The sequence below is a fragment of the Phaseolus vulgaris genome, chromosome 7 (genome assembly GCF_051622355.1).
Source record: "Phaseolus vulgaris cultivar YP4 chromosome 7, ASM5162235v1, whole genome shotgun sequence".
NCBI classification, from domain to species: Eukaryota; Viridiplantae; Streptophyta; class Magnoliopsida; order Fabales; family Fabaceae; genus Phaseolus; species Phaseolus vulgaris.
Genome location: NC_143504.1, coordinates 49,297,723 through 49,321,806, shown reverse-complemented (window position 1 = coordinate 49,321,806; position 24,084 = coordinate 49,297,723). Strand labels below are relative to the sequence as shown.

At 32.5% G+C, this 24,084-nt stretch overlaps 4 protein-coding genes across 6 annotated transcripts; 3 read left to right on the top strand and 1 right to left on the bottom strand.

Moving 5' to 3' along the window:
* The first annotated feature begins 272 nt into the window (after positions 1 to 272).
* LOC137829788 (PRA1 family protein F3) lies at positions 273 to 1,220 on the top strand. Its single transcript, XM_068636701.2, has one exon. The coding sequence runs from the start codon at positions 427 to 429 to the stop codon at positions 1,003 to 1,005; it is 579 nt and encodes a 192-aa protein (XP_068492802.1). The 5' UTR covers positions 273 to 426; the 3' UTR covers positions 1,006 to 1,220.
* A 3,018-nt stretch (positions 1,221 to 4,238) lies between these two features.
* Positions 4,239 to 9,498, bottom strand: LOC137829780 (E3 ubiquitin protein ligase DRIP2-like). Its single transcript, XM_090305208.1, has 8 exons — positions 9,256 to 9,498; positions 8,914 to 9,145; positions 8,161 to 8,260; positions 6,509 to 6,839; positions 5,922 to 6,364; positions 5,737 to 5,787; positions 4,810 to 4,882; positions 4,239 to 4,639 (listed from the first exon to the last, which is right to left on the bottom strand). Exons 2-8 carry the CDS (start codon positions 9,029 to 9,031, stop codon positions 4,466 to 4,468), a joined length of 1,290 nt encoding a protein of 429 aa, XP_090161334.1. The 5' UTR covers positions 9,032 to 9,145; positions 9,256 to 9,498; the 3' UTR covers positions 4,239 to 4,465.
* Positions 9,499 to 13,202: 3,704 nt separating this feature from the next.
* Positions 13,203 to 19,712, top strand: LOC137829794 (putative galacturonosyltransferase 5). Of its 3 annotated transcripts, XR_016522887.1 has the most exons (9): positions 13,203 to 13,592; positions 13,719 to 13,753; positions 14,271 to 14,312; positions 14,434 to 14,581; positions 14,695 to 14,977; positions 15,704 to 16,061; positions 16,787 to 17,011; positions 17,616 to 18,131; positions 18,638 to 19,712. XR_016522887.1 is itself a non-coding variant. In XM_068636709.2 (8 exons), the coding sequence occupies exons 1-8, from the start codon at positions 13,481 to 13,483 to the stop codon at positions 18,899 to 18,901; spliced, it is 1,758 nt and encodes a 585-aa protein (XP_068492810.1). In that variant the 5' UTR covers positions 13,210 to 13,480; the 3' UTR covers positions 18,902 to 19,712. The 3 variants fall into 3 exon arrangements, 2 of the variants coding, with proteins under 2 accessions (XP_068492810.1, XP_090160393.1); XM_068636709.2 differs by lacking the exon at positions 16,787 to 17,011 and having other exon boundaries at positions 13,210 to 13,592; XM_090304267.1 differs by lacking the exon at positions 16,787 to 17,011 and having other exon boundaries at positions 13,282 to 13,592; positions 14,695 to 14,990.
* A 707-nt stretch (positions 19,713 to 20,419) lies between these two features.
* LOC137829795 (photosystem II reaction center W protein, chloroplastic) lies at positions 20,420 to 21,196 on the top strand. The gene is made up of 2 exons (XM_068636710.2): positions 20,420 to 20,570; positions 20,800 to 21,196. Exons 1-2 carry the CDS (start codon positions 20,477 to 20,479, stop codon positions 21,108 to 21,110), a joined length of 405 nt encoding a protein of 134 aa, XP_068492811.1. The 5' UTR covers positions 20,420 to 20,476; the 3' UTR covers positions 21,111 to 21,196.
* Positions 21,197 to 24,084: the final 2,888 nt, after the last annotated feature.

The window sequence follows — 24,084 nt, the reverse complement described above, 5'->3', positions numbered from 1 at the left end:
TACCCCGACTTTATAGATTGACGCATTTTTTTACATTATTTAGATCCTATTATTATTTTCTTAAGATAGTTAAAATCTTAACATTGCACTTAGTCACCAATTTCTTACGAAAAAAAGGCATAAAAAGCTATATGAAAAGGATTTTTTTTTTTTTGTTGAGATAGCAGAAACTATGGTAAAATAAAAGTTACTTAATTAATTGTTTTGCCTTTTTGGCGCCATTAGATGGCAAGAACCCGTTACTACCGACGTTTGGGTTCACACTGAATAGTTGATAAGTACTTAACAGAGGTTCGTCACAGTCACAAAAGCTGTTATTACACCGAAACGACACGAAGCACCTCCTTTCAAACACGTTCCTCCGGAACAGAATACCAACTTCGTCTTCACGTTCCGGTTAGGGTTAGGGTTTTCAACTTCCACGCAATGTCGTCTATTAGTCCCTCAACCCTCCCCTCTGGTTACAGTTCAATCCCTTCCTTCTCACGCGCCACCGCTCCCGCAGGCTTTTCCACGCGCCGTCCATGGGAGGAGTTTTTCGCGATGCGCTCGTTCACACTCATCTACTCCCTCGGCGAAGCCATGCTCCGTGTCAGGCGCAATCTTGGCCACTTCCGTGTGAATTACGCCATGATCGGGCTCTTAGTCCTGTTCCTCAGCCTCCTCTGGCAACCGATTTCCCTCATCGTGTTTATTGCCGTGTTCACCGCGTGGTTCTTTCTCTACTTCTTTCGTGACGGCCCTGTCGTCGTGCTCCACCGCGCGCTCGACGATCGCCTCGTCCTCGCCGCGCTCTCTGCCCTCACCGTGGCGGCCCTCGTCCTCACTGGCGTTTGGCTGAACGTGGTTGTAGCGCTGCTCGTTGCGACGGCGGCGGTGTTGCTGCATGCGTCGTTTCGGAACACCGAGGATTTATATGTGGATGAGTTGGAAGTTTCGGTTGGAGGTTTGGTTTCGGTTGTTGACGGTAGCCCAACGAAACGAACAGGGTACACTAGAATGTAGTTAGCTGTGGTATATACAATAATTCGTTTCGTTTAGGCGTTTTAGGTTTTGGTCAATTGGAAATGTAATTGTGTCCATATGATAGTTTCACTTACCGTGTTGTTAGCATGGAATGGGTTCGATGGTGACCCTTTCTTTTTTTCGTGTTCTCTGAACTCTTTGTAAATTCTTGGATCGGTACTCATTGGTTGAAGCATTCGCATTCAATTTCTGTATTTTGAGTTCCAATTCGATTTATGGTCTGGTTTGTTGTGCTTTCTTGCATTTGTAATTGGTTAGCGATAGAGGATAAGAATTGGTTTTTTTGTCGAGGGAGTGTAGAGAGATTTTCGTTGATTTGAAGAGTGGATCATTTTGGTTATTCGTTTGTTGTTTCTACGTGTGGTGATCGTATCAGTTTGCTATTCTTGTTCTTTTTGTGAGTATATCATATGATCAAATTAAGAACATATGTTCCTTAATGGCATTCCTCTTGTGTAATCTTGTGCTTTTTGGAGTGGTTTGATTGCTGTTGTTTTGAGATTTGATTTTGTTGATAGACTGGCTTTTGTTATGCTGTGAAGATGATGCGCTACAGAGCCTCTTCTGGTCCCTTGTGTGAATTAAGTATCGAGAGTTGCTGGGTTGTTAGTGTCCAACATTTGAGAGAATTGAAAAGAGAACCACATATTGCCAAATTATTATTGTCTAATTAAACCATATGTCAAAGTAACTGCCAAAATGTTTAGCTGACACCTAATTTAATCAATGCCAGTTACCTCTTTTTGTGAGATCTAATCTCACAAACATGTATGTAAGGACAGAATGTAAAGCTTACTCAATCAGCCTGAGGTTGAAACTCTTCACTCATCCATTCTTTAGTACTCTTTTGTGTTCTTTTCTGAAATGTTGTTTCCTGATTTGATCATAGGAGGCATTTGGATCTGCAGTTCTCAAGACTTTGGGTAAATTGCATATGAAAAAAGAAAATCTGTTTTCATTTCTTGTTTTACTAATAACTATAAATTTGTCACTTTGTTTTAAAATATCTCTATAGGAAATGGTGCAAACAACTTTTTATTGTTTTCACTATTTATCGTGCAATATTCAGAAACAATGAATTGATGAAAAGGATGTAGTTCTTTTGTATTGATGAGTTAAAACAGGAAATGAAATATAACATTTTTGCCCCCCAACTAAAGTTGGCTCTTAAATTCCCAAATATTTCTTGGTTATTCAGATATAAAGTATATGTAATATGTCCATGTTTCATGTAATATTTTGGTTATCATATCACTTGTCTCTTTTTCTTTCTATCTTTTGCTTCCCTCCAACTATCCACCTTGGGATGGAATTTAGCATTTTTCAATCATTTCTCTGTCATCATCTAATAGCATTAGTCATTGGAGACTTTATTTGAGATGGTAACAAAGTAACCAAGTGGTCATCAGTTTGTGTGAGAGGGCATTGCAGGAGTGTAATAAACATGTTTTTGCCTAATTTAAGCTTTTGGGGAATTGGTTTCTAGACTTCAGGGTTTAAAATGCAAGTAATGCAAACACACATAGAGATAAAAAGGTGAATATACATGGAATGGTTTTATATCTTACACACACATCTATTCGAGTATGTGTCCAGTACGTGTATGCACCTGCTTACTCTATATCTTGTGCTGAAATTCTACTTATTGTGAAAAGTGGGATAGTAATGATTAACTATAGAGCTGTTGGACATGAAGGTGAAAATAAAGATTGTTAATTAGAAGCTCTTGTGTGAAATAAGAAGTTATGGTGTACACTTGCCAAGAGGAGAAATAGGATAGGAGTTGGTATGTGCAGGACATGACTTTAGGAGTTTATAGATGGACAAAAGAAAGTTGTTTGGCAATTACTCGTGCCTTCCATCATGGTCCCTGCCTCTGTGAAACACCAAAATACCTTTTTCCACTCTGAATTCTTCCTACACCTCTATTTCCAGCACACCTTCACGTCATTTCAAACACTTTATTGCTACCGTGCTTCCGTGGAAGAGATTTGGAATTGCATTTTTTGGAACCACAACTGAGTTCCAACTAGTCTTTTTTCATTATTATGACTAAACTCTTTTTGGCATACATTCAATATTTTTTTATGGTTAGAACAAAACAATGGACTGGGAGAGGGGTTTATAAGTAGGGAGGTGTATGCACGTAAATTTTCCAATAATAACATTTCACATTATTTATTTTATTATTATTATTATTATTATATATGTATATATATTTCATATTTATTTTTCTTTCATCATTACAAGTCAAGACTTTCTTTTCTTTTCCACCATCTTTACCACAGCCAAACTCATTTTCTAGGCTTTTTCTCTTGAAATCAATTAAAGCAAACGAAAAAAGCCTCACATATTCACTTGATTCCATTGTAGTGTGAAATAAAACTCACAAGGGTACTATTTTGATTTTAAAATATACAGGAGTGCATGTAAAAAATATGGGGTGTAGGAAGCAATTGTTAAGCTGTTTTTATCCCGCTGTCACCATAACCCAACATTTCAATTATTTATTTCATTTTATAGATTTTTATATTTTAGAGAACCAGAATAATATAAAATGTCAAATAGAAAATATCAATATGGTTTTAAAAAGAATAAATAATTTAATTGAATCTTAGCACAATGCTCTGGATGAATTTGTTATTTTTCATAAAAAAAATATATAACAATTCGTCTATGGATAATTTTGAAAATATTGATAGTACAATAAAGAGCAAGAAAAACAAAAAATATTTAAATAAAAATAGATTGTTGGGAGTAAGTATTGTACATGAGAACACATAAAGCGAAGTTCCGAAAAAATATTTATGATTCATGACAATCGACAAATATTAATGAAAAATTAGAAATCTGATAATAAAAAATAGTTCAATTAGATGTGACAATTTACAATCTCCAGTAGACATTTTTATTCATCTTTTTATCAATATTTGTGTATATCAATAATCGAAACACTAGATTTAGTTAATATAAATGTTTCCAAAAATGTATAACCATAGAAAAAGTTGCGTGTTTGAAAAGTTAATATCAATAGACATTTTTCTGAATCTTAATGCAAAAGGTCTATAAACGGGTTAACCATGAACAAAAAGATTTTCTTTTGCCTTTAAATTTTCTGCCTTTGCTTAATTTGTAGACACGGCACTGTTTTTTGCTTTAACAGGATGATGATATATAATGTGATTTTGTGCTCTTGATTGGCTTGTAGATCATGAACAGAAGGAAAAATAATAAGATAAAGAAATCGAAATTGAAATGCCAAATATCCAAGAAATCATCTGTGGCATGCTCTCTAAAATCAATTACTACCAGGACCAACTCAACATCATGCTATGCTACTCCACATCCACATTTAGCATTCTACAAGGAGAGGAGATTCCTCATAATTATTCAACCTATGATCCTGCTACATAGTAGTACAGCTACTGGTAACTCATGATCAAGGGTGTAGGACCTTCCGACCATAGGTTAGGATCATCACAAAGTCTTTCCCTGAGGATCCTATGGTTGCAGGAATTCTGTGCCCTGTAGATGCCGTATCAAGCCACAATTCAACTAAATTCTGTACCTGTAGTGAAGGAAGCACAGGATGTCCCATGCATTTAATCTCAACCTGCAACAAAAGTAACTTCAGCCTGTAAGCTACAGAAGAGCAGAAAACTTTAATGATAATAAAATTGCAAAGGCTAAAACCCCAGAAGGTTCAATGAAAATTAATCCAAGTGAAGAACCAATTTGATTCCCATTGCATGAATGTATTTTACATATCCAACAAAGAATTACCTCATCCTCACTTTTCAGGCCCAGTTTCTTCACTAATAATTTTTGGATAAATGAGACCGGTATGCTTCCGTCCCTTGAGCAAAATGAATAGACAGACATGAGAAATCAGAGGTCTGTTAGTTCTATATTGGAAAAGCATTAGGAGCAGCACATATTAAGCATAGCATTCTTCCAGATGGATAAGTAGAAACTAGTACAGAGAGAGAAAGAGACATTATACGCTAGTAGTGATGTGCTACTACAGTTATTCATAGGAGGGAAGGGAGGGAAGCATCCCCACACAGTAGTAGAATTGTTCAAAGAATCTTTAAAATTGAAGTGGTCAATCATTTTGTGCATTCATGGCCTCTTTCCTTTCTATGGACAGTCACGGTTTTTTAATCTTGTCTTTTTGCTATTTACTTTTTCCAGTGTCATGCTAAAATAGCTAACATATTACCTTGATAAGCATAGGTTCTGTGGTTGATTCTCCTGTCTAATTGATGGAATGATATATCATTGACTACTGAGGTATAATCAGCCAAAGGTCAAACCAATCACTTCCTTTGGTGTGATTTGATAAGTTGCATGAAAGTTTATTATGAGTCTATTTGGACAAACTTTTAACATAAACTCCTTCAAAGCTCAAACTAGCTTATGTATTAACTAACTTATAGAAGTTCTCTCATATAACTTTTCTAAATTTTTGTTTTAATTGTGCATAAGTTAATTTTAGCTTATGAAGAAATTAATTTCATTTTTTTTTTCTTTTTATTTTTCTTTCCTAATGGGGCTTATGAAAAAGTTTATTCAAACAAATCTATACTCTATGTGTGGATGGGCTTGACATAAATATTAATGAATAGCTGAGTAGAATATTTTCATTTAAAAGCATACAATAAAGTAGTAACACTGTCTACATTGGTCCAGAAATGACAAGGAACTTACTTTATTCTTACATAACTTGAAGGAATTTGGGGTAAAGGTGCATCTCCTTCCCTGCAACATTAGTTGGAACTTAGTACACCAAGAAATATTCAAAATATGATTTATGTAATATTTCATAAATATAATAATTAGTGGATGCCAAGATAGAATTTGTTAATTCAAGTTCCAAAGATATGTTTTCTCACTGGTTTTCAGAAGCTGCTAAGGAGAACCAAATTGAATCATTCCATAAGAGATTACTGTCATTAGCATCCAGAACAGCCTGAGGTGATATTCTAGATTCTCCAAAAACAGGTTCCTTTTTTGGGCGAACTCTTCGCAATTTGTTGGGTTTTGCTGTATCTAGAGAGGCATGATCAGTGCTAATCTTTTCATCTTCAACTTTTGCCTTGCGCTTATTTTCCTTAATTTTGGCTTTCAGCACTTTAGTATCACTGTCAGTTACTTTCACGGATTCGGGTTTAGCATTAGACGCTTGCACATTAGACTTGAAAGACTTACTCCTACTTGCAGCCTCTGCTAAATAATTTAAAGTTTTCCAAAGATCCCATTTTGCTTCCTGTGTTTCAGCACCATTCTGCGGTCCTCTATTGCATATGGATTGACTATTTTTACAAGGTGACAAACTCTAAACCAATAAGAAAAACACATTATAAACTAGGGCCGGTACCATCCAGGAAAACAAATGAACCAAGATAAAACAAAAAAACCAAAGTCAACAGAACCATATATGGTAAGCACAACGAGAAGAGAGCATGAATGTCTTTCCTACCTGTCCCGCACTCTTTGCAGACTTGTTTGAAGCGTCAGGTGAGCATGAACTATCTTGACGATCTTCCAGTAATTCCTCTTCTTTTTTAATGAGCTTTTCAACAGAGAAATTAGATCCCTGCAGGCCTAGTGCCTTTCTTGTAGGTTTTGTTCTTCTTCCTGTCATGGTTGACAGTGTAGATACCCTTGGAGTGCTGACAACCAAAGATGAAAGTGATCTCTCCTTTCTTCTAGCTGGTAATAGTACTGAGGGGATAGCTACCGGTGCCTTCTGCTTTCTTTTATTGAAAGGGAAAATTTTGTTCCTTAAATCTTGCAAACTGTTATCTGGCCTGGTTATTGGAAAGATGTGCAACAGATTTTAAGAGAAAAGCTATTTCAGAAGAAAAAAACTTAGTTGCATACTTCAATGCCAAAACCATCATACAAAGAATAGTGACGAAGGCAATTAATGTAAAGCATAGATTATTATTTAAGTTTTGCAAATTTTCACATCTGGTTGAGACAGGAGACAGTTTGCAAACTATCATGCATTGTCTCTAACTAATTCACCAATCTTAATGCCTTCAGTGTTTGAGATCCAAGTTCAACATTATATGCTCTTATAGTTCAGTACCTTAGTCTTTTATGATCAAGCTCCTTTGCTAATAGGATAAATACATCAATTTTGGACAAGGACTGAAAACAATAGCACCCGGCCTCGGATAAACTGAAATTAAATCTTCTACAGACAAAGAAAAACTAATAAATTGAACTTAAATATACTCAGCTAAAGAATATTCTAAACCCCCCCTTGTCAGCCATTCCATCTATTAATTGGAACACAACTATTTTTATGATTAGTCCTTATTCTGATTCCAGCTAATATTTCAGATGAAAAATTATTAAATCAGTCTGATGGAGGTAAAGAACAATTGTTAAAATTTTCTCTTGCCTTAATTTTTGTTTTACACATTTTAAATACTTTGGTATTTTCTATGCCAAACATTAGACGCGTAAAATGTATACATGAATGGAAAACTTCAGAAAAACTGCAAACATACTATAGAAATAATTGGCTATGTTATCTATGGATGACAAGCTGAACGTATTTTATTTCCGTGGATGTCATAGTTCACATGCATGTACATTGCAACGAGTTATTATGATGCCACAAGTGGATTTTTCGGGAGCAAGTTTCCAAAAATTTAAGACATCAATGACTTTATCTGATGGCACCATCATAACATCAACAGTTATCTTTCTCGCATGATGTTGCAGCGTAATACCAACCTAGAGAAAGATCTGATTGCAGCATGATTGATCTAATACACCTATTTGTTTCCTTTTTCTTTCCATAATGGGTTTCAATAAGTGTTTGAGCAACTCAGCAGTATTAGACAGCTTTTCAGTGCAAATCTAGACAATCAACAATAAATTTGGTTCTTAAATGAAATGGTCTATCTTGTATCTCTATTTTAGCAGCTTTGAAAAAATTGACATGCAAAACAGAATCTCTTGTCGGAACAACAGACCAAGGTAAATCAACACCTTCCATGCATATCTAACAACTCAACTACATTGGCTTTTGTAGTTACTCTTCCCCCTCCACTTCTTTTTGAAGAAAAGATACAACAAAAGAGGGATTGGTCACAATTATCCGAGGGAACTGACCTCATTTTCTCTAGCGGAACAATGCCCAAATCAATGTTGCATACTGGACAATTTTCCAATTCTTCATCTGTAATTTTATCATAAATGCACTTCCTGCAAACTGCATAAAATTCTATGGGATCAACTTGTCTGGTCATCCATGAAGCATTCTTAATATATACAAATTTCACATCACAATGTCCATGAGAATCGAGAAAAACCATGAGGCATAGTTACTTACAGTATAAACCTCCCCAATTAATAACATAAGAAAGACTATTTTCGAATGGTTTATAGACCTGGATATTCCTAAATATACTTTTATTTAGGCCTTCAAAAAACATAAGAATTTTTATTAGCTAAAAAACAACCAGAGAAGTCAGACGCAAGAAATATTTCTATCACAGAAAAGAAAAACTAGCTGCTGATACAATAACCCATCGAAACAAGAACTTCCTAATGTGTAACAACCACGTTCTGGATGGTGTGTGACATGGGTATAATCACAGGAGTAAAAATAGAATTTTCAAAAGTATTTACAACAAAACTCCCATATCTGTAATTAAACAAATACCAAATACGCCCCATCGTGAGTAAAACAAGCAACAAACCCAAATGAACAACGCAAAAAAACCGGGACAAACCCCATGAATGGGAAACGCAGAAAGAATCAAAATTTGAGACAATTGAGATGATATTGGATAAAAAGGCAAAAGGGAACGAATATTAGAAGGGACGGAGTGAGAAGAGATTAAGAAGGAAGCGATTAATTACACGTATGAAGGCAAAGAGAAATGGCAGTGGCCTCCTTGAGGAACTTGTTGCAAAGCGGGCAAGTCATGCATGCTGCAATCGCATCCCTCTTGACTCTCACCAGCCTCTTCATCGTCATGGATCAATCTTCACTCTCACACCTCACGTAGGTATGTGTGTATGTATGGGTGTGTGTATCCTATGCTTATCCACCACAGTGCATGCAAATTTACGTCCACTTCGCTAGAATCACCTGCATTAACACCACCATGACAAAGAACCTCACATATACACTCCGAAAATCAAGAATCAAAGGGCGAATAGTAAGATATTATGTGCAGAGAAAGAAGGAGCGAAAGGGACCTAGGTAGTGTGGATCGGTGAAGAATGTTATAGAAAGGAGATGGGTCGGTGAGATTGGACGTGGATTTAGGTAGAGCTTGTTGGATTCGAACAGAGTTGGTGTTGTTGAGCTTGATCTCAATCCAAAGGAGAGAAGCCTTTAACCAACGCTCCAAACTGGTTTTCTCTCTTTTGTCTTTTTATTCTTTTTTTTTTTTTTCTCAATCAAACCTTGCATTTATTTTGTTCGATTTCTTCGAACACATGGATTGTGATGTCGGAACCAGAGATAACGTGCACCGTTGCGCCCTCCTCCTTTAAACTGCGCACTCTATATTACGTGTAATCGCTCCGTTGGCAGGGGTTTCTCTTCTCTGCGCTCGCCTGCATCCCAGGGTTAGTGTACTCGCTCCTCAACTCAGTTTTTTCTTTTTTTCTTTTATTTACATTAGCTTCCATCTATTTTTTAGTATATTGTGGTCTTTTTAATTATTCCATTTTTACTTTTTTTAACTTCAAATTAAATCTTCTACTTCTTCTTTTAAATTGAAGGTGTGGATTGTTTTGATTGATGTTAATGATTCTATGATGAATGATGTCTATAAAATTTAATTTTGCACATGGATAAATTCATAATACAGATAATTGAAATTTGGGAGACAATTTACTTTTATCTATTCATTTCATATTAGAATTAATAAGTAAAATTATATTGTACAATAAATTAAAAATATAATATAAATAATAAAAATGTTGTTAAATTATCATTATAATAAAACTATCTTACAAAAATATTTTATAATATAAGATATTTAGTTTTTCTATTTTTATTGAAAAGCTTTGTTTGTTTGGTCTAATTTTTATTTTCTTCAATTAGGTCTTAGTCTTTTTATTATATATACACCATGTATTTTACTCTCTAAAACACAAGTAAATAAGATTTTTTTTTTATTTTTTTTTTGTTTTTCTCTCTTTTATGCTTAAATCATTGTCGCTTACGTACGATTATGTGCACTCTATTTGATGCATAACATAAAAAAAAATATTCATCATTAACTATAGTATAAAATAAATAGATGCAATGATAATGAATATTAAATATTAATTCAAAATATGAAAGCTGAGTTAAATTTAGGTAGATGCAAATAAATTTTTTGGTACAACAATTATTGATAAAAAAAGATAATTGAATTTTTTTAATTTATTTTTAATAACTTAAAATATTTGAAAGTAATATTTAAATTATTGATAAAAAAAAAAGCTTTTGTTCTTAATTATAGGTAGAGATGTAATAAGAAGAACAAATTGAATAAGAAATAAAGAAAAATTGAATAAGAAATAAAGAAACAATCATTGGTCACGTAAATATATAAAGATTTATTTTTATAATAATATAAGTCGAAATGTTAGTTTTTCAAAGTTATGTAATGTGAGGTATACTAAAATTAAATTTTAGTTCAACTAATTTCTCAATAATATTATCATTATGAATTTGTATTGGATGATGATATTCTATTTTGCTAACTTTTTCCGGTCACCACCATGACTTATTTCTTTTGTAACCTTTTGGAATAAGCCAACTAAGGTGCAGTATATTGATACAATTTGTATAGATTGTGTTTTTTCATTTAATTTGTTATAGTATTTATTTTATTAAATGCAACTTAATTAAATTATATAAATGAGTGTTATTTTATGTTAAAGTTAAGTGTTTTGGATCCAAATGTGAAAAACAAAAATTTGAAATTTAAATTTTCATTAATTATATACCATGATAAAGGTTTAGCCTTTAGAATGATGTTCAATTAGTATAGTGGTTTTTTTTTGTGATAGTTCTTGTTGAATATTAAGATTTTTATTTTATGGAACATTTCAAATGCAATAGCCATATTTTTTAGTTAATTGTTCAAGTGTGTTAGATAAAGAGATTAAATCTAAGCATTGATCAAATAATGGTGTAAAATTTGTTGCAAACAAATTAGACAACTTTGTTGAACTTGATATTATTGAACAAGGTTTGTTCGTTCAAAATAAGTTATTTTTCAATTTTCAATTTTCTTTTCTACATTTAAGTAATTGTTTTGTGTTACTCTTTGAATTTATTGTTCACTGTAATGAATTTCTATATTATATTACTATTATTATATACGATTGGGCCATAATGAAAATATAGTTCTTTTCTTTTGACTTTTACTTTTATACATTATGTTGTTCTTTTGATTTATTACTTTTTAAAAAAAAATTCTATTAATCACAACACTGTTTTTATTATTTTTTTTCTTGTCAACACTATCTAGACTTATTTATTGTTAAGGAGTTTGAAATATAATGATTAAAGATTTTATGAAAAAACAAAAACTTAAACATGGGAATTTTCAGTTATTTTATTTATTTATTTTTTAAATAGAAGTCTAATTTACTTGAAAGGCTAGAGTTTATGTTTTCAAGAAAACATTTGTTAAGGCTTCAAAAACTTAATAATTTATGTAACGTGCATAGATATTTCTTTTAAATTATATAAAATATTTTCAAATCTACTTATTTCAACTTGTATCCATAGATGTTTTTAAAAAATATTCTAAAATAAAAACTTAACAAAATTATTTTGTAGCTTTTAAACAAATAAGCATTGCAGATATCATTATGTATTTGTGAATTGTAATAAAAAACTTTTGTATTTTTTTGTTGTTTATTTATTTTAATAAATTTTCTATTGAATAAGTAAAAAAATATTCATGTACAAATTTTACTAATTAAAGAAAATCTTAAACTCTTCACCAATTATTTAGATACAAAATTAGATACAAAAGTAAGATCGAAAAAATGTTAATGCATGTAGAAATATTATAACTTTATATATATATATATATATATATATATATATATAATAGAGAACAATCAAATAAATTTAATTAGTTATCACAATATGTATTAATTTTACATTTTTTAATCAAAACTTTATCATTTTATTATTGTATTTCATATTGTCCATACTTGTTTTGAAATTTCTTATTCTTAGTTTAATTTGCTCGGAAAGGGAAATTATTAAATATATATCTCTTTTTTTTTATACTTATTTTTTATTTCACTTGATATTTTACATTTTATTTACTTAGATCAATGTAGAAATAAATTGTAAAATAATTATTATAATATTTTCAATTTTTGCTTAAAAATTCAATCAGTCTTTTTTTTAAACTAATAATTCAGGATACTTAAAATCGTGTATTTGGTCTGGATCATAGAAAAGAAAAGTATTTTTCTTTAAATTAAGTTGGGTTCTTTAACATATAGTTGACTTGTTTAATACCCTTTGATTAAAAAAAAAACACATGTTAAATATTTCTATATGTTTATTTTAACTTTTCAAAATAAGGAAAACATAAAAGATTTAAAATCTGATTAAATCCATGAATATTTTAAATATTTTATCATAGAAAAGTTACCCTTAAAAATATTTTTTATTACAAGTAAAATATATATTGATATAAATTTTTATTTTCTAACAAAAATCAATAATTACTTTACATATATAAGGATTTAAAATATATATATATATATATATATATTTATATATATATATATAACACGAATCCAATTTTGTTTTCGTCGTTTATTATAATTAAAAACATTAATTATTATTTTTTAAATATAAAACAAACATATTTTTTATTCTATATATAGATATTCAAACAGAAATAAAAATATTGTAATACCTTCAGAAATAAATAATCATTTAATATGTAAATGTATAAAAATATTTCAATTAGATTTTGTTATAGCATAAACTTGTTTTACGAAATAACTTAATGTTAAATTGATCATAGAAAGTTAAAATTATATTTTAAAAATAGTCTCATTAAAAATTAAAAAATTAATAGATTAATTATTTTAAAAACTAAATTATTATGAATTTACACCTCTAAAACATAAATGATAATTTGAGAATTTATACATATATATAAAATAATTTTCGCAGTCAATTTTACTTGACTTGGCTCGTTCTCTGTCACTCACATGTAGTTGACACAGCCGTGTCGGAACTATAAACACGGCCAAAGCTCAGCTTCTGATTCTTTTTTTCTCTATCTGGCTGACAGTAACTATCAGCGCAAACTGTAAGTGAAACCCTACGTGCGTGTTCCTTCGGGTGGAAGTATCATACCCTCTCCAAGATCTGAATCTACGTAATGTAATGTAGTGAACTACTTCTCCAGAAGGATCCAGAAGAACCACACTCTCATCAATGAGCAAAATCCGGCGCTGCCAGAGGATTCTCATCCTCTCTCTTCTCTCTCTCTCCGTCGTCGCTCCCCTCGTCTTCGTCTCTCACCGTCTCAACCTTCTCACTCTTCTCGGTAAATTCAATTCTCTCTCATCACGTGCTTGTTTGCTACTTGTAATTGTGCAATGTCGCTTTGCTTTTCGCCATTGCTTGTGACTCCTTCAATTGATTCTGCGCCTTTATATGACCGTCGTTTCAGGAAGAAGAGAGTTTCTCGAAGATTTATATCGCGCTGTAAGTCTCCTGATTTGGTTTGTTTTGTTGAAACATGTTTATCGTTCTTCTTGCTTTTGGTTGCTACGAAAGAGTTTGAGCCGGAGGAAATGTAGTTTTGCTTGCTTTTTAGTACTGGATTTTAAATTCTGATGTCGGTGAGTGGACTAGTCAACGGAATTTCTCGCGCTTTCTCGGAATTCAGTCGCGGATAATCGTAACACTTCGGATTTGTTTTGTTTGTTTTAAGTGGGGAACATTTTGTTCTCTTTTCAAAGCAGCTAGTTGAACTATACCAGCTTTTATGCTCCGCTTTGTAACTTGAATTTATTTTAGGATAAACTTAGATGCAGTTTGATACGTGCTGTTGGTGTATTTTTCCAACTACAACTAGAGTTTTATATCTGTTATTTGTGTAATAAAGGTTTTCATTCTCGAGGTCAAACTTCAATTTTGATTTGAGAACAATACCAAAAACACCTTTGGAATTGTATTTAAATTAAATTGTCTCTTTTTTTTATTTTATTTTTTGTTGCAGACATACAGGACGGATACTTTGAAGTTAAATGCTGTAGAACAGGTAGTAAGAGATTTGATAACGAACTTTCCTCATTGCGATAATACCTGTTTTCTTTTCCGAGTGAATTGACATATAATACTTTTAAATTAGAATTCTGATTTTCGGTCTGTTTGAGTTTCAGGAAGATGCTGAAGAATTAGAAGAACCAAATCAAGTTGTTTATACGGAAAAAGATTTTGTTTCAACAATTGGTTACGATTCAGAAAACAATCATGATTCTAAGGAATCTAGAAATGCGGGATACAGAGGCGCCACTTTGGAAATAAATGGTTGGTAGTATATATAGGTTTATGTTTTATTATTTAATTTTGGGCTTACATATTGCCACGTAAGTGATCAACTATGTGGGACTGTCTGAAGTTTGCACCATTGTCGAGTTCAGGATTCAATAAACACGAAAGACAACACCAGGGAACTCAGCAGAATGAATTATCCTTCACGTCTCAAGGTAGGAATATACATGATTCACAGAGAAAGTTAGAAAAGAATATTGAAGTAACAACTAAGAAGGTTCAAGAGATTAAGGATCAACTTATTTTAGCCAAAGCGTACTTGAAAATTGCACCACCAAGCAGCAATTTGCGCTTGAGAGATTTGGAGCGGTTATCAAGAGAGATGGAATTAGTAGTTGGTGAAGCCACCCAGGATTCAGATCTGTCAATGAGGTAAACTTTCCATGTAAGTCTATGCTTGCATTTAGTTCAGAAAATAGTCTGTTTAACGCTTTAAGTAGTACAGAACTTTCAAGTCAAAACTACTAATGATTTGATCCTTGAAGAAAGTAAGTATGACACTTCAATTTGTCCCACAACCACAATTGTTAATTGCTATTTTTTTGAACTGAATACAGCAACAAAAGCCTTATTCCAATAGGTGAGATCAGTTACATGGATCACAGTGTCACTGGTTCTGTTAAAGATCAAATAATCAAATCTGTTATGAGTTATCTTTGATCCATGTTTCGTATATTAATGGGTTTTACATTGTTTATCAATAGCCTAACACACTCATCCTTTACCCGGGCTTAGGATCGGCTATGATTGATACCATAGGCAGTTTACTTCAAGCTTGTTCTCTCATCCACATCACTGAGTCTTAGAGACTACAAGGATCACAACGTACTTGCTTTCTTCAAGAATCAAAACATTAGTAGTTTAAGAGACTTAGAAATGGAGAGATCACATTAAGAAGCCTTTTATTTTTCATTGACTAACACGAGTATTTCTCAAAATTTCAAATTATATTAAGTGAGAAACTAGTGAGTAGTGACCACTTATCTTGCGTTCAAACATAATTATGTAGAAAGAAATCCGTGTAGAAATTTGATGTGATATGAATTGTTAACAGAAATTGACAATATTTTTCAATCTAAAAACAAGTGAAATTCACAGTGCTTTGCAGAAAATGAGACACATGGAGGCTTCACTGTCTAAAGTCTACCGTGCTTTCCCAGACTGTTCTAATATGGCTGCAAAGCTCAATACAATGAAGCGTCAGGTTGAAGAGCAAGTCCGTTCTCAGCGACATCAAGCAACATATCTTGTACATCTTGCTGCCAGGACTGCCCCAAAAGGCATTCACTGTCTTTCTATGCAGTTGACTGCAGCGTACTTTGCCTTGAGGCAGGAGGAGAGAAAGCTTCCAAATGAAAATAATATTCATAGCCCAGAACTTTATCATTATGTTGTCTTCTCTGACAATGTTCTGGCATGTGCAGCAGTTGTTAACTCTACCATCTCATCTGCCAAGGTAAATAAATACCTTATCTTTTATTTGGATTAACTTTTATTGTCTTTTCTTTTAACACAGATATACTCTAATATTTTTTGAGCTAGTGTTTTCGTTGTGACTCCCAATGTAACTGCTGAAAAAGAAAAAGAAATACTAACTAATACTAGTAAGTTTAGCTATCACGCTATTCCCAAGTAGACAAGTTCCTAGTGGTTAGCAGTTGCTTTGGTGTTTGATGACTTGATGTCCCTCTCCTTCATATTTCTTGAAAATGCTTGTTTCACATTCGAGAGAGTGAATACAGGAACTTGTGGTAAGAACCTGATTTATCTTTATAATCCTTCCCCTTAACCATGGGAGTTAGTTATATGACATTTTATACTTAACTGTAATTTCAAGTTGACCCTGACTACTTGAAAATTAAAATAGTTATTCTAGTTGCAGATTTCAATGCTACAGATCTTACTTCAGAATCAAGAAGCCAAGTCAGTAAATACCTAAGATGATTTATGATCTATCTATCTCAATGTAGTATGTTATGAAAATAAAATTCTCCCTTCAACTTCTTTCCACATTACCTCACCTTTCATGTTTAGCTGGATTGATATGTTTTCTAAAAGAAAATTATTGTTAGTCACTCCCTCATAAACAGTCATTTCCAGTTAGTGGGAGCTCATTTTACCTCATCGAATTTCTCAGCATCTGTATTGAAGTGTTTAACATTGCTCATTTTACCTCGTCAGATTTCTCAGCATCTGTATTGAAGTGTCTAACTTGAAGTACGTACATGATGAGAGGCAGAGAAGAAATCCTTCTAAAGCTCCCCTATAAGTTTTTTTCTAGAAGAATGATGGCTCTCTGCATCTTCTATTCCTGTCTCTTTATCTTGTTAAATGGTGGATTCATTATAATTTAGCTGCAGCATGGATAGTTTATTGTGGAAATTTCTGAGAAAATTATTGTAAAAAGTATGCTACTTAACTCATCTTTATATTAGTTTCTAAGTATTTAAAAATATTGTAAAATCAAATTAATCATCTTCTTAAGAGAGTGGAATTTAAGTCTAACTCAATCTCATAACCGACTTAATAAAGTGAGATTTGCACCAACTTATATACTATAATTTGACCTTATCTCCGATCGATGTTGATCTCCAACAAATCCCCTCATGCCGAGGACTGAACATCTTGACTGTAGGACTATATGGGAACCCACTAGTTGGTGACACATAAGCCCAACAAATTTCGGTTAGATAAACTCTGATACCATCTTATCAAAGTGGAATTTTAAGCCTAACTTAACCTCACAATTTATTTCCTTATTTCGTTTAGTTTGTTAATGGGCTGGTTTTGTACTAGTAATACAAGTACATGACCAATTTATTGGTATAAATAGGAGCATGAGTTTAAGGTACTGTAACAAATTATATATATTATCAACAATATACTTAGTGTTATCATTTGCTTTATTTTCTCTTCTCTCATTACTCCATAAACATATAAATTTTAACAGTTCTCATTAATTGTGTATATATTGTGGCAAGAAAGGTTGACAATGAACTCCAAATTGCAGGAACAGGGGAAAGTTGTTTTCCATGTATTGACCAAATCACCCAACTTACCAGCAATCTCAATGTGGTTCTTGTTAAATCCTCCTGGCAAAGCTACAGTCCACATACAGAGCATAGACAACATTGAATGGTTGTCCAAGTACAATTTCTTCCAGGAAAATAACTCCAGTGATCCAAGATACACCTCTGAATTGAACTACCTGCGTTTCTACCTTCCAGACATTTTTCCTGCTCTAAATAAGATTGTCCTCTTTGATCATGATGTGGTGGTGCAACAAGATCTCAGTGCACTCTGGAATATGGATATGAAGGGAAGCGTGATTGGAGCAGTTGGAACTTGTCAGGAAGGAAAAATCCCATTTCATAGGATTGACACGTTCTTAAACTTTTCAGATCCATTAATTGGAAAGAGGTTTGATGTCAATGCTTGCACATGGGCATTTGGGATGAACTTGTTTGATTTGCAACAGTGGAGGAGACACAATTTAACTGCTGTCTATCACAATTATTTGCAAATGGTATGGTTAAAAAATGTCTTTATTTAATTTTGTACGCTTCAATATTTTACAGCCCAACCAAATTTCTATAATGTAAATTTCATTCGATCTTCAGTTAGACTCTTGCCATTAACGAGTTAATGGCAATTTGAAGAACAATGGTTGGCAACCAAGTTCTTGAACTTCAATTGTATTGATTGTCATTTGCATTTATCTATTTTGCATTTTAGCATCCTTAACCAAGTAGTTTGAGTTTTGATTATGAATTACCTGAATCGGAGACTATTATCAGGCAAAGATTTGATATCAACATAGAATTTTTGGATGTGTATTTAAATTTGGCGTTTTCTTTGGTGGTTGAATCATATTTTGGGGAATATGTCTTATCATTGAAATTACTGTTTAAGATGGAGCACAAATGTTAATTTGTTTGAGCAACTTTTCTTTTCTTTCACCCAGTCTTGTTTTAAAAATAAAATTATATTGAAATAATTGTCTAATGTATTTGTCTGGGATAATGTTTGCAGGGGTTGTGGAACGTTGGAAGTCTACCTTTAGGCTGGCTCACTTTCTATAACAAGACAGAGTTGTTGAATAGACAATGGCATATTCTTGGCCTTGGTTATAGTTCGGATGTCGATCGAAATGAGATTGAGCGGGCTGCCGTTATACACTATGATGGGCTTAGGAAGCCGTGGTTGGATATTGCCATGGGCAGATATAAAAGCTTTTGGACCAAATATTTGAATTTTGACAACCATTTTTTGCAACAATGCAATCTCCAGGCATAGTTCAAAATTCGAAGTTCCCTCTACATGATTTGAGTGGGCTTCTGTTGTTGACATGCTCGATGGTTCGTTTCCAGCTACCTTCACGTTATTATTTCTGCAATTCTTCTTTAAAGTTTTCAACATCTCTGACCACCCCAAATTTCTTTCCGCTTCTTTCTAGAAACTTAGCAAATTTATAGTCATGATGAAGAGTCAGAAGGTACTTGCAGATAAAATTGGTTGTTGTGTATATAAATCTTTGGTGTCCCTTAATTTATGCCGACATTCTTTGCTATTCGTTGTGTATTTGGTGGGGCGTCACAAGACCTGGATGTGATTCATGTTGAAGCAGCTCATACTTGCTTCTGTGTTATGAGAGATTTTAATGTGAATTTGGAGACAAATGTGGATCTTAGTCAGTTAGTTCCATCGTCGCTTAGGTGCTGATTTATTTACTGAGAAGAACAAAATTGCAAATCAGGGATGACGGCTGTGTTTTGCAAAGTGGATAGGAATGACCTCTTAGTCTTTCCAATGGCCAAAATCTAGCTGTTTTTCATTCTCTTTTCTCTGGTGGCTATGGAATATCAGAAGTTAAATTGGTCACGAGGGTATTACTCGGAAGGCTCAGAAATCACAATGGAGGAAGAGATAGCTTATTATTAGTATTTACATTGAGTGATTTGCTTGAAATGCTGATTTTTTTTGTTTCTTTTTCATGTGTCTGTGTATCGACGACCCCTCTAGTTTTGGAAGGTACATTTGGGAAATTTTCCTGAGAGCAATGTTAATTATACATTTTTAATATATTTTAAAAATATTTTCATTATTATCTGAAATTGATTAATATTTATAAAACAATGTGTGAGAATTATTTAATTTGCAATAAATATGTTCAGTCTGTAAAAGAAAACTGATTTGCTCTTATGATTTCTAAAGTTATTCCTATCAAAATTAACAAATTTATTAATATAACTAGTTGTTATTGGATGATAATTGCTGCTGTTCTTTTTTTTTTCTCTCTTATTAAATAAGGAGTTTAATTAGCAAGACTTTGTCAGAAAAAAAATGTGTTGTAGAAAAATCAGTGTGTAAAAATTAGATTTTTATCAGTATTCTTGAAAGACATCCCATTGACATTATGATTTCTTGAGTTTCTTATTTGTTAATATAGAACTACCCTCACTGCCCGAAAAATGCTAGGTATTCTCTTTGGTTCCAATTAATTCTATAGAGACGAAAGAAGATGTATTTGAAAGACGTGAAATAATTATTTTTTCTTGTTTCATACAAGAACATTTAATAATAATTATTATTTTTCCTGGAAATTTTTGCTCCAACTTCCTAAAAATCAACCTATATGAAGTGAGGAGAATATCGATCATGAAAACGATTATTTGACACATGGCTGGAAATTATTGGATTGCTGCAGATAAGGATATCTAACAAGGGGCCACGAATCTATCCATGTTTTGTGGTCATAGGACACTCTTTGGATCGATGATATTAATTTTAACGTTAGGTTAGGTACTAAGCTGGTATACTCTATCCTTTCAGTTTCCACACTCTGTAATCATTCATAGTTACTGAAAAAAAATGGCAACCATCTCCGCTGCTACAACCACCCCATCGATCACCCGCGCATGTCTTGTGCAAAAGCGGCCTCTTGGGGTCTCATCTCCTGTTCTTGGTTTGTCTTTTCTCATCCTAATTTGCCATTGTAAATAATGACTTTAAGCTCTTTCATGCCTGATTTCTTCAACATGCCATGCAACAAGACAGTAAATAAGAAAAGGAGGAATGAGTTTAGGTTACCTGGATGAGAATTTTAAGATACATGTTTTAATTGATTGTTAGGTTTAGAATAATATAGTTTGATGAATCAATCCTTTTCTCAAGCATTAAATTGTTTTATATAGGATTGCCAACAATGGGTAAGGTGGGAAGAGTGAGGTGCTCCATGGAGGAAAAACCTTGTGTGAAGGAAAGCAGCTCAAGCATGGGGATGGGAGCATCTTTGATGGCAGCTACCTGTGCTGCAGTCATGTCAAGCCCAGCCATGGCCTTGGTGGATGAGAGACTGAGCACTGAAGGAACCGGGCTTCCCTTTGGGCTTAGCAACAACCTTCTTGGTTGGATCCTGTTCGGTGTCTTTGGTCTTATATGGGCTCTCTTCTTTGTCTACACTTCTACTCTTGAAGAGGATGAAGAGTCTGGATTGTCTCTTTAGATAGATATTGCGAAGACTCCACTCATCTTCTGTTGTGTTAAAACAAACTTGTGTGCTTAATTTCTTCTTCTTTCTTTCAACTCCAACACAATCTTCATCACTCCTACTTCTTTCTGTTGTCTGTTCAATTCGTAACACTAAATAACAGGAAGCGCTCGGTCTAAGTGTAAAGTGGACGAGTGGAAGAAGCAATGGTGGTGCTTAAAGAATCAATATAAGAAAAGCTAGAACCAATGTTTTGAATTAATTTTTTTCCAAAACCCAATTAACCAAAAAGCAAGTGTTCTGTATTGATCCTCCCAATCACAATCAGTACACCTATTGCTTATGTTTTTTCGACTACTGCAATTGCTAAGGTCTGTGATCTTATGGGATTACGCTAAGGCTCAGGTTTGGAAGATAAAATTATGTGACTTAAAAGAAAAAAAGATGTGCACATAGCGGTTGATCGTAATAATTTCAAATAAAATTATACATCTACGTTCATTTTGTAGGTCTTTGGGGTTGCAAATCAGTTCAATGATAGTTTGATCTAGTGTTCGCAACATTGAATAGCATATCTGATCCATTAACTAAATTGAAGAAAGTATTTATCGGCCCATTTTATTTATCTTTTTACCAAAGTGGTTTTATCAGCCTAAAGATTCAATTTTGATAATAGTGCATTTAAATATTTAGCCCACCATATTCATAGTTTGGTACTTTTTTTTCTAATTACCATGGAGATATTATGAATTTTTTATTTTAATAATATTTTATTTACAGCACTTTCTTCAAGTTGTTTAATATCAATTATCATCAATTTGCTTACAAAATTTTAGAATGTGTTCTGAAGAACTTTTTTAGTAAAAATGTATGTGATTTAAAATCCTATACGGTCTATCAATTTCAATATTTTGGAGGTAATGCTTATGTTTGACTTGTTATTATAATACAATTGTATATGGATCTTAATCTTTATTTTAAGGTCATTAAATATGATTTTTATACTCTTCTCACACCTTTAGCAAGGGTTCGAAATTCAACTTCTACACTAGAAAAATATCTATATTTTGTTATTTTGTTTTTCTAGGTTACCAGACTTTTTTTCTTCAAGAAAAATACAATATCAGGTGTAGATTTTATGTCGGTAACAAAACGTTGTATTGTTTGCATCAATGTATATCTAGGATAAAAATGTCTTATTTCTTGTAGAATAACTTCTTTCTTGGGTTTAAATTTAATATGAGTTTTTCTCTTAAATCATGCATAAACTGACTTACCACATAGCTACATAAAAAAATTTGGTCTCCAATGTTATAAATAAGTAAATTTTCCTATTAATATTTTATATTGAGTTTTTTTTTATAGGAGATCTCTCTTCAATTGGAATTTTATGATTCTGTTTAATAAGAACTCCTAAGGTTCTACATCCTAGCTTACATGTTTTTTAAGAAGATCAAGTACACAGTTTATTTCTTTGGAAGATGAAAATCCTCTTTTTTTAATAAACAACATCTATTCCAATAAAATACTTAAGTTTTCCTAGGTTTTTCATTTCAATTTCGACCACCAATTTTTCTTTGTCATTTTCTCAGTTTCATTATCTCTTAAACAATAATGTCATCCACATTGTCCAAAAATAGTGTAATTTTACTTATAAAAGAAATGTTTTATAAATAAAGTATGATCTCTTTAATTTTGCATATATATAAGAAAATAATTATTTTTTTAAATCTCTCGGTCCATATTTTTCGAGATTGTTTAAGACCATATAAGGTCTTCTTTAGGAAACATTCAATATTCCATGTACACTTCTTCTAAATCTCCATGAGGAAAAATATTTTTTACACTCAATTGACATAATTTTCATCCAAAATGAGTTGCAAAGGCAAGTACCACTTGAACTATATTTATTTGTGCTACAAGAGAAAAAGTCTCCTCATAGTCAATTTTATAAGTTTGGATATATCCATTTGCAACCATTCTAACTTTATACTTGTCTATTGACCCACTTACCATGTGTTTCATTATAAATATCCATTTGCATCCTACTGACTTTTTGTCTCTTGGTTTATCAACAATATTTAATGTTGAGTTTTTTTTAATTCATTAATCTCCTCTCTCATAACTTGAGTTTAATGTATACTTTTCCTGGCTTAATGGATTAAGGTAGGGATTTTTATGGCATCAATAACAATAAAACTTTGATGTCTATTAGAAATATTGTTAGTGCAAACACATTGAGAAATAGGATATTTAACACAAGATTTTTTTTACTTTCTCAATACAATGGGTAAATCCTTAGTAATATTTACCTCCTCACTATTGCCTTTAGGAATCCTCACCTCCAAGTAAGACAACTCTTATTCTCTAGAGTCAAAGTGGATTGTCATCTTTGATATTTTTTACCAGATAATTTGTCTTATTCTTCTTTCTTACTATAGGTTGGTTCAATATCATTTGTGGTGACTTCATCACATAAATATTGAGCATCCTCTAAAGATAGATATGGTAATGACAAAAAGGAGAACTCTTCCGCTTCAAGTGTTTTCTCCCCCCTAAAGCGTAAGACTAGTTTCTATTTCATGAAAGGTGACATTCATGGTGATACATACACGACGACTTTTAGGATGATAATATTTATACTCTTTTTATTTGAGAATAATCAATATATACACATTTAAGATCTTTAGGATATAATACATCGCAATTAAGATTATGGAATTGAACAAAATAAAATATATAAAAAAAAACTCAACAAGGTAGATTTAACATTAATTAGAAGGAGAAAAATATAGAAATGACTCAATAAGACTAACATTATTTAAGATAGACTGAGTAGTCTATTGATGAAGTATCTGGTCGTTAATACAATTTTTTTTCAATAAATTTTAGGAGCAAATAATATGAAAAGGGAGGACTCTAACTACCTCTAAAAGATGACGATTTTTACTTTTTACAACTATTTTTAATGTGAAGTGTTAACACATGT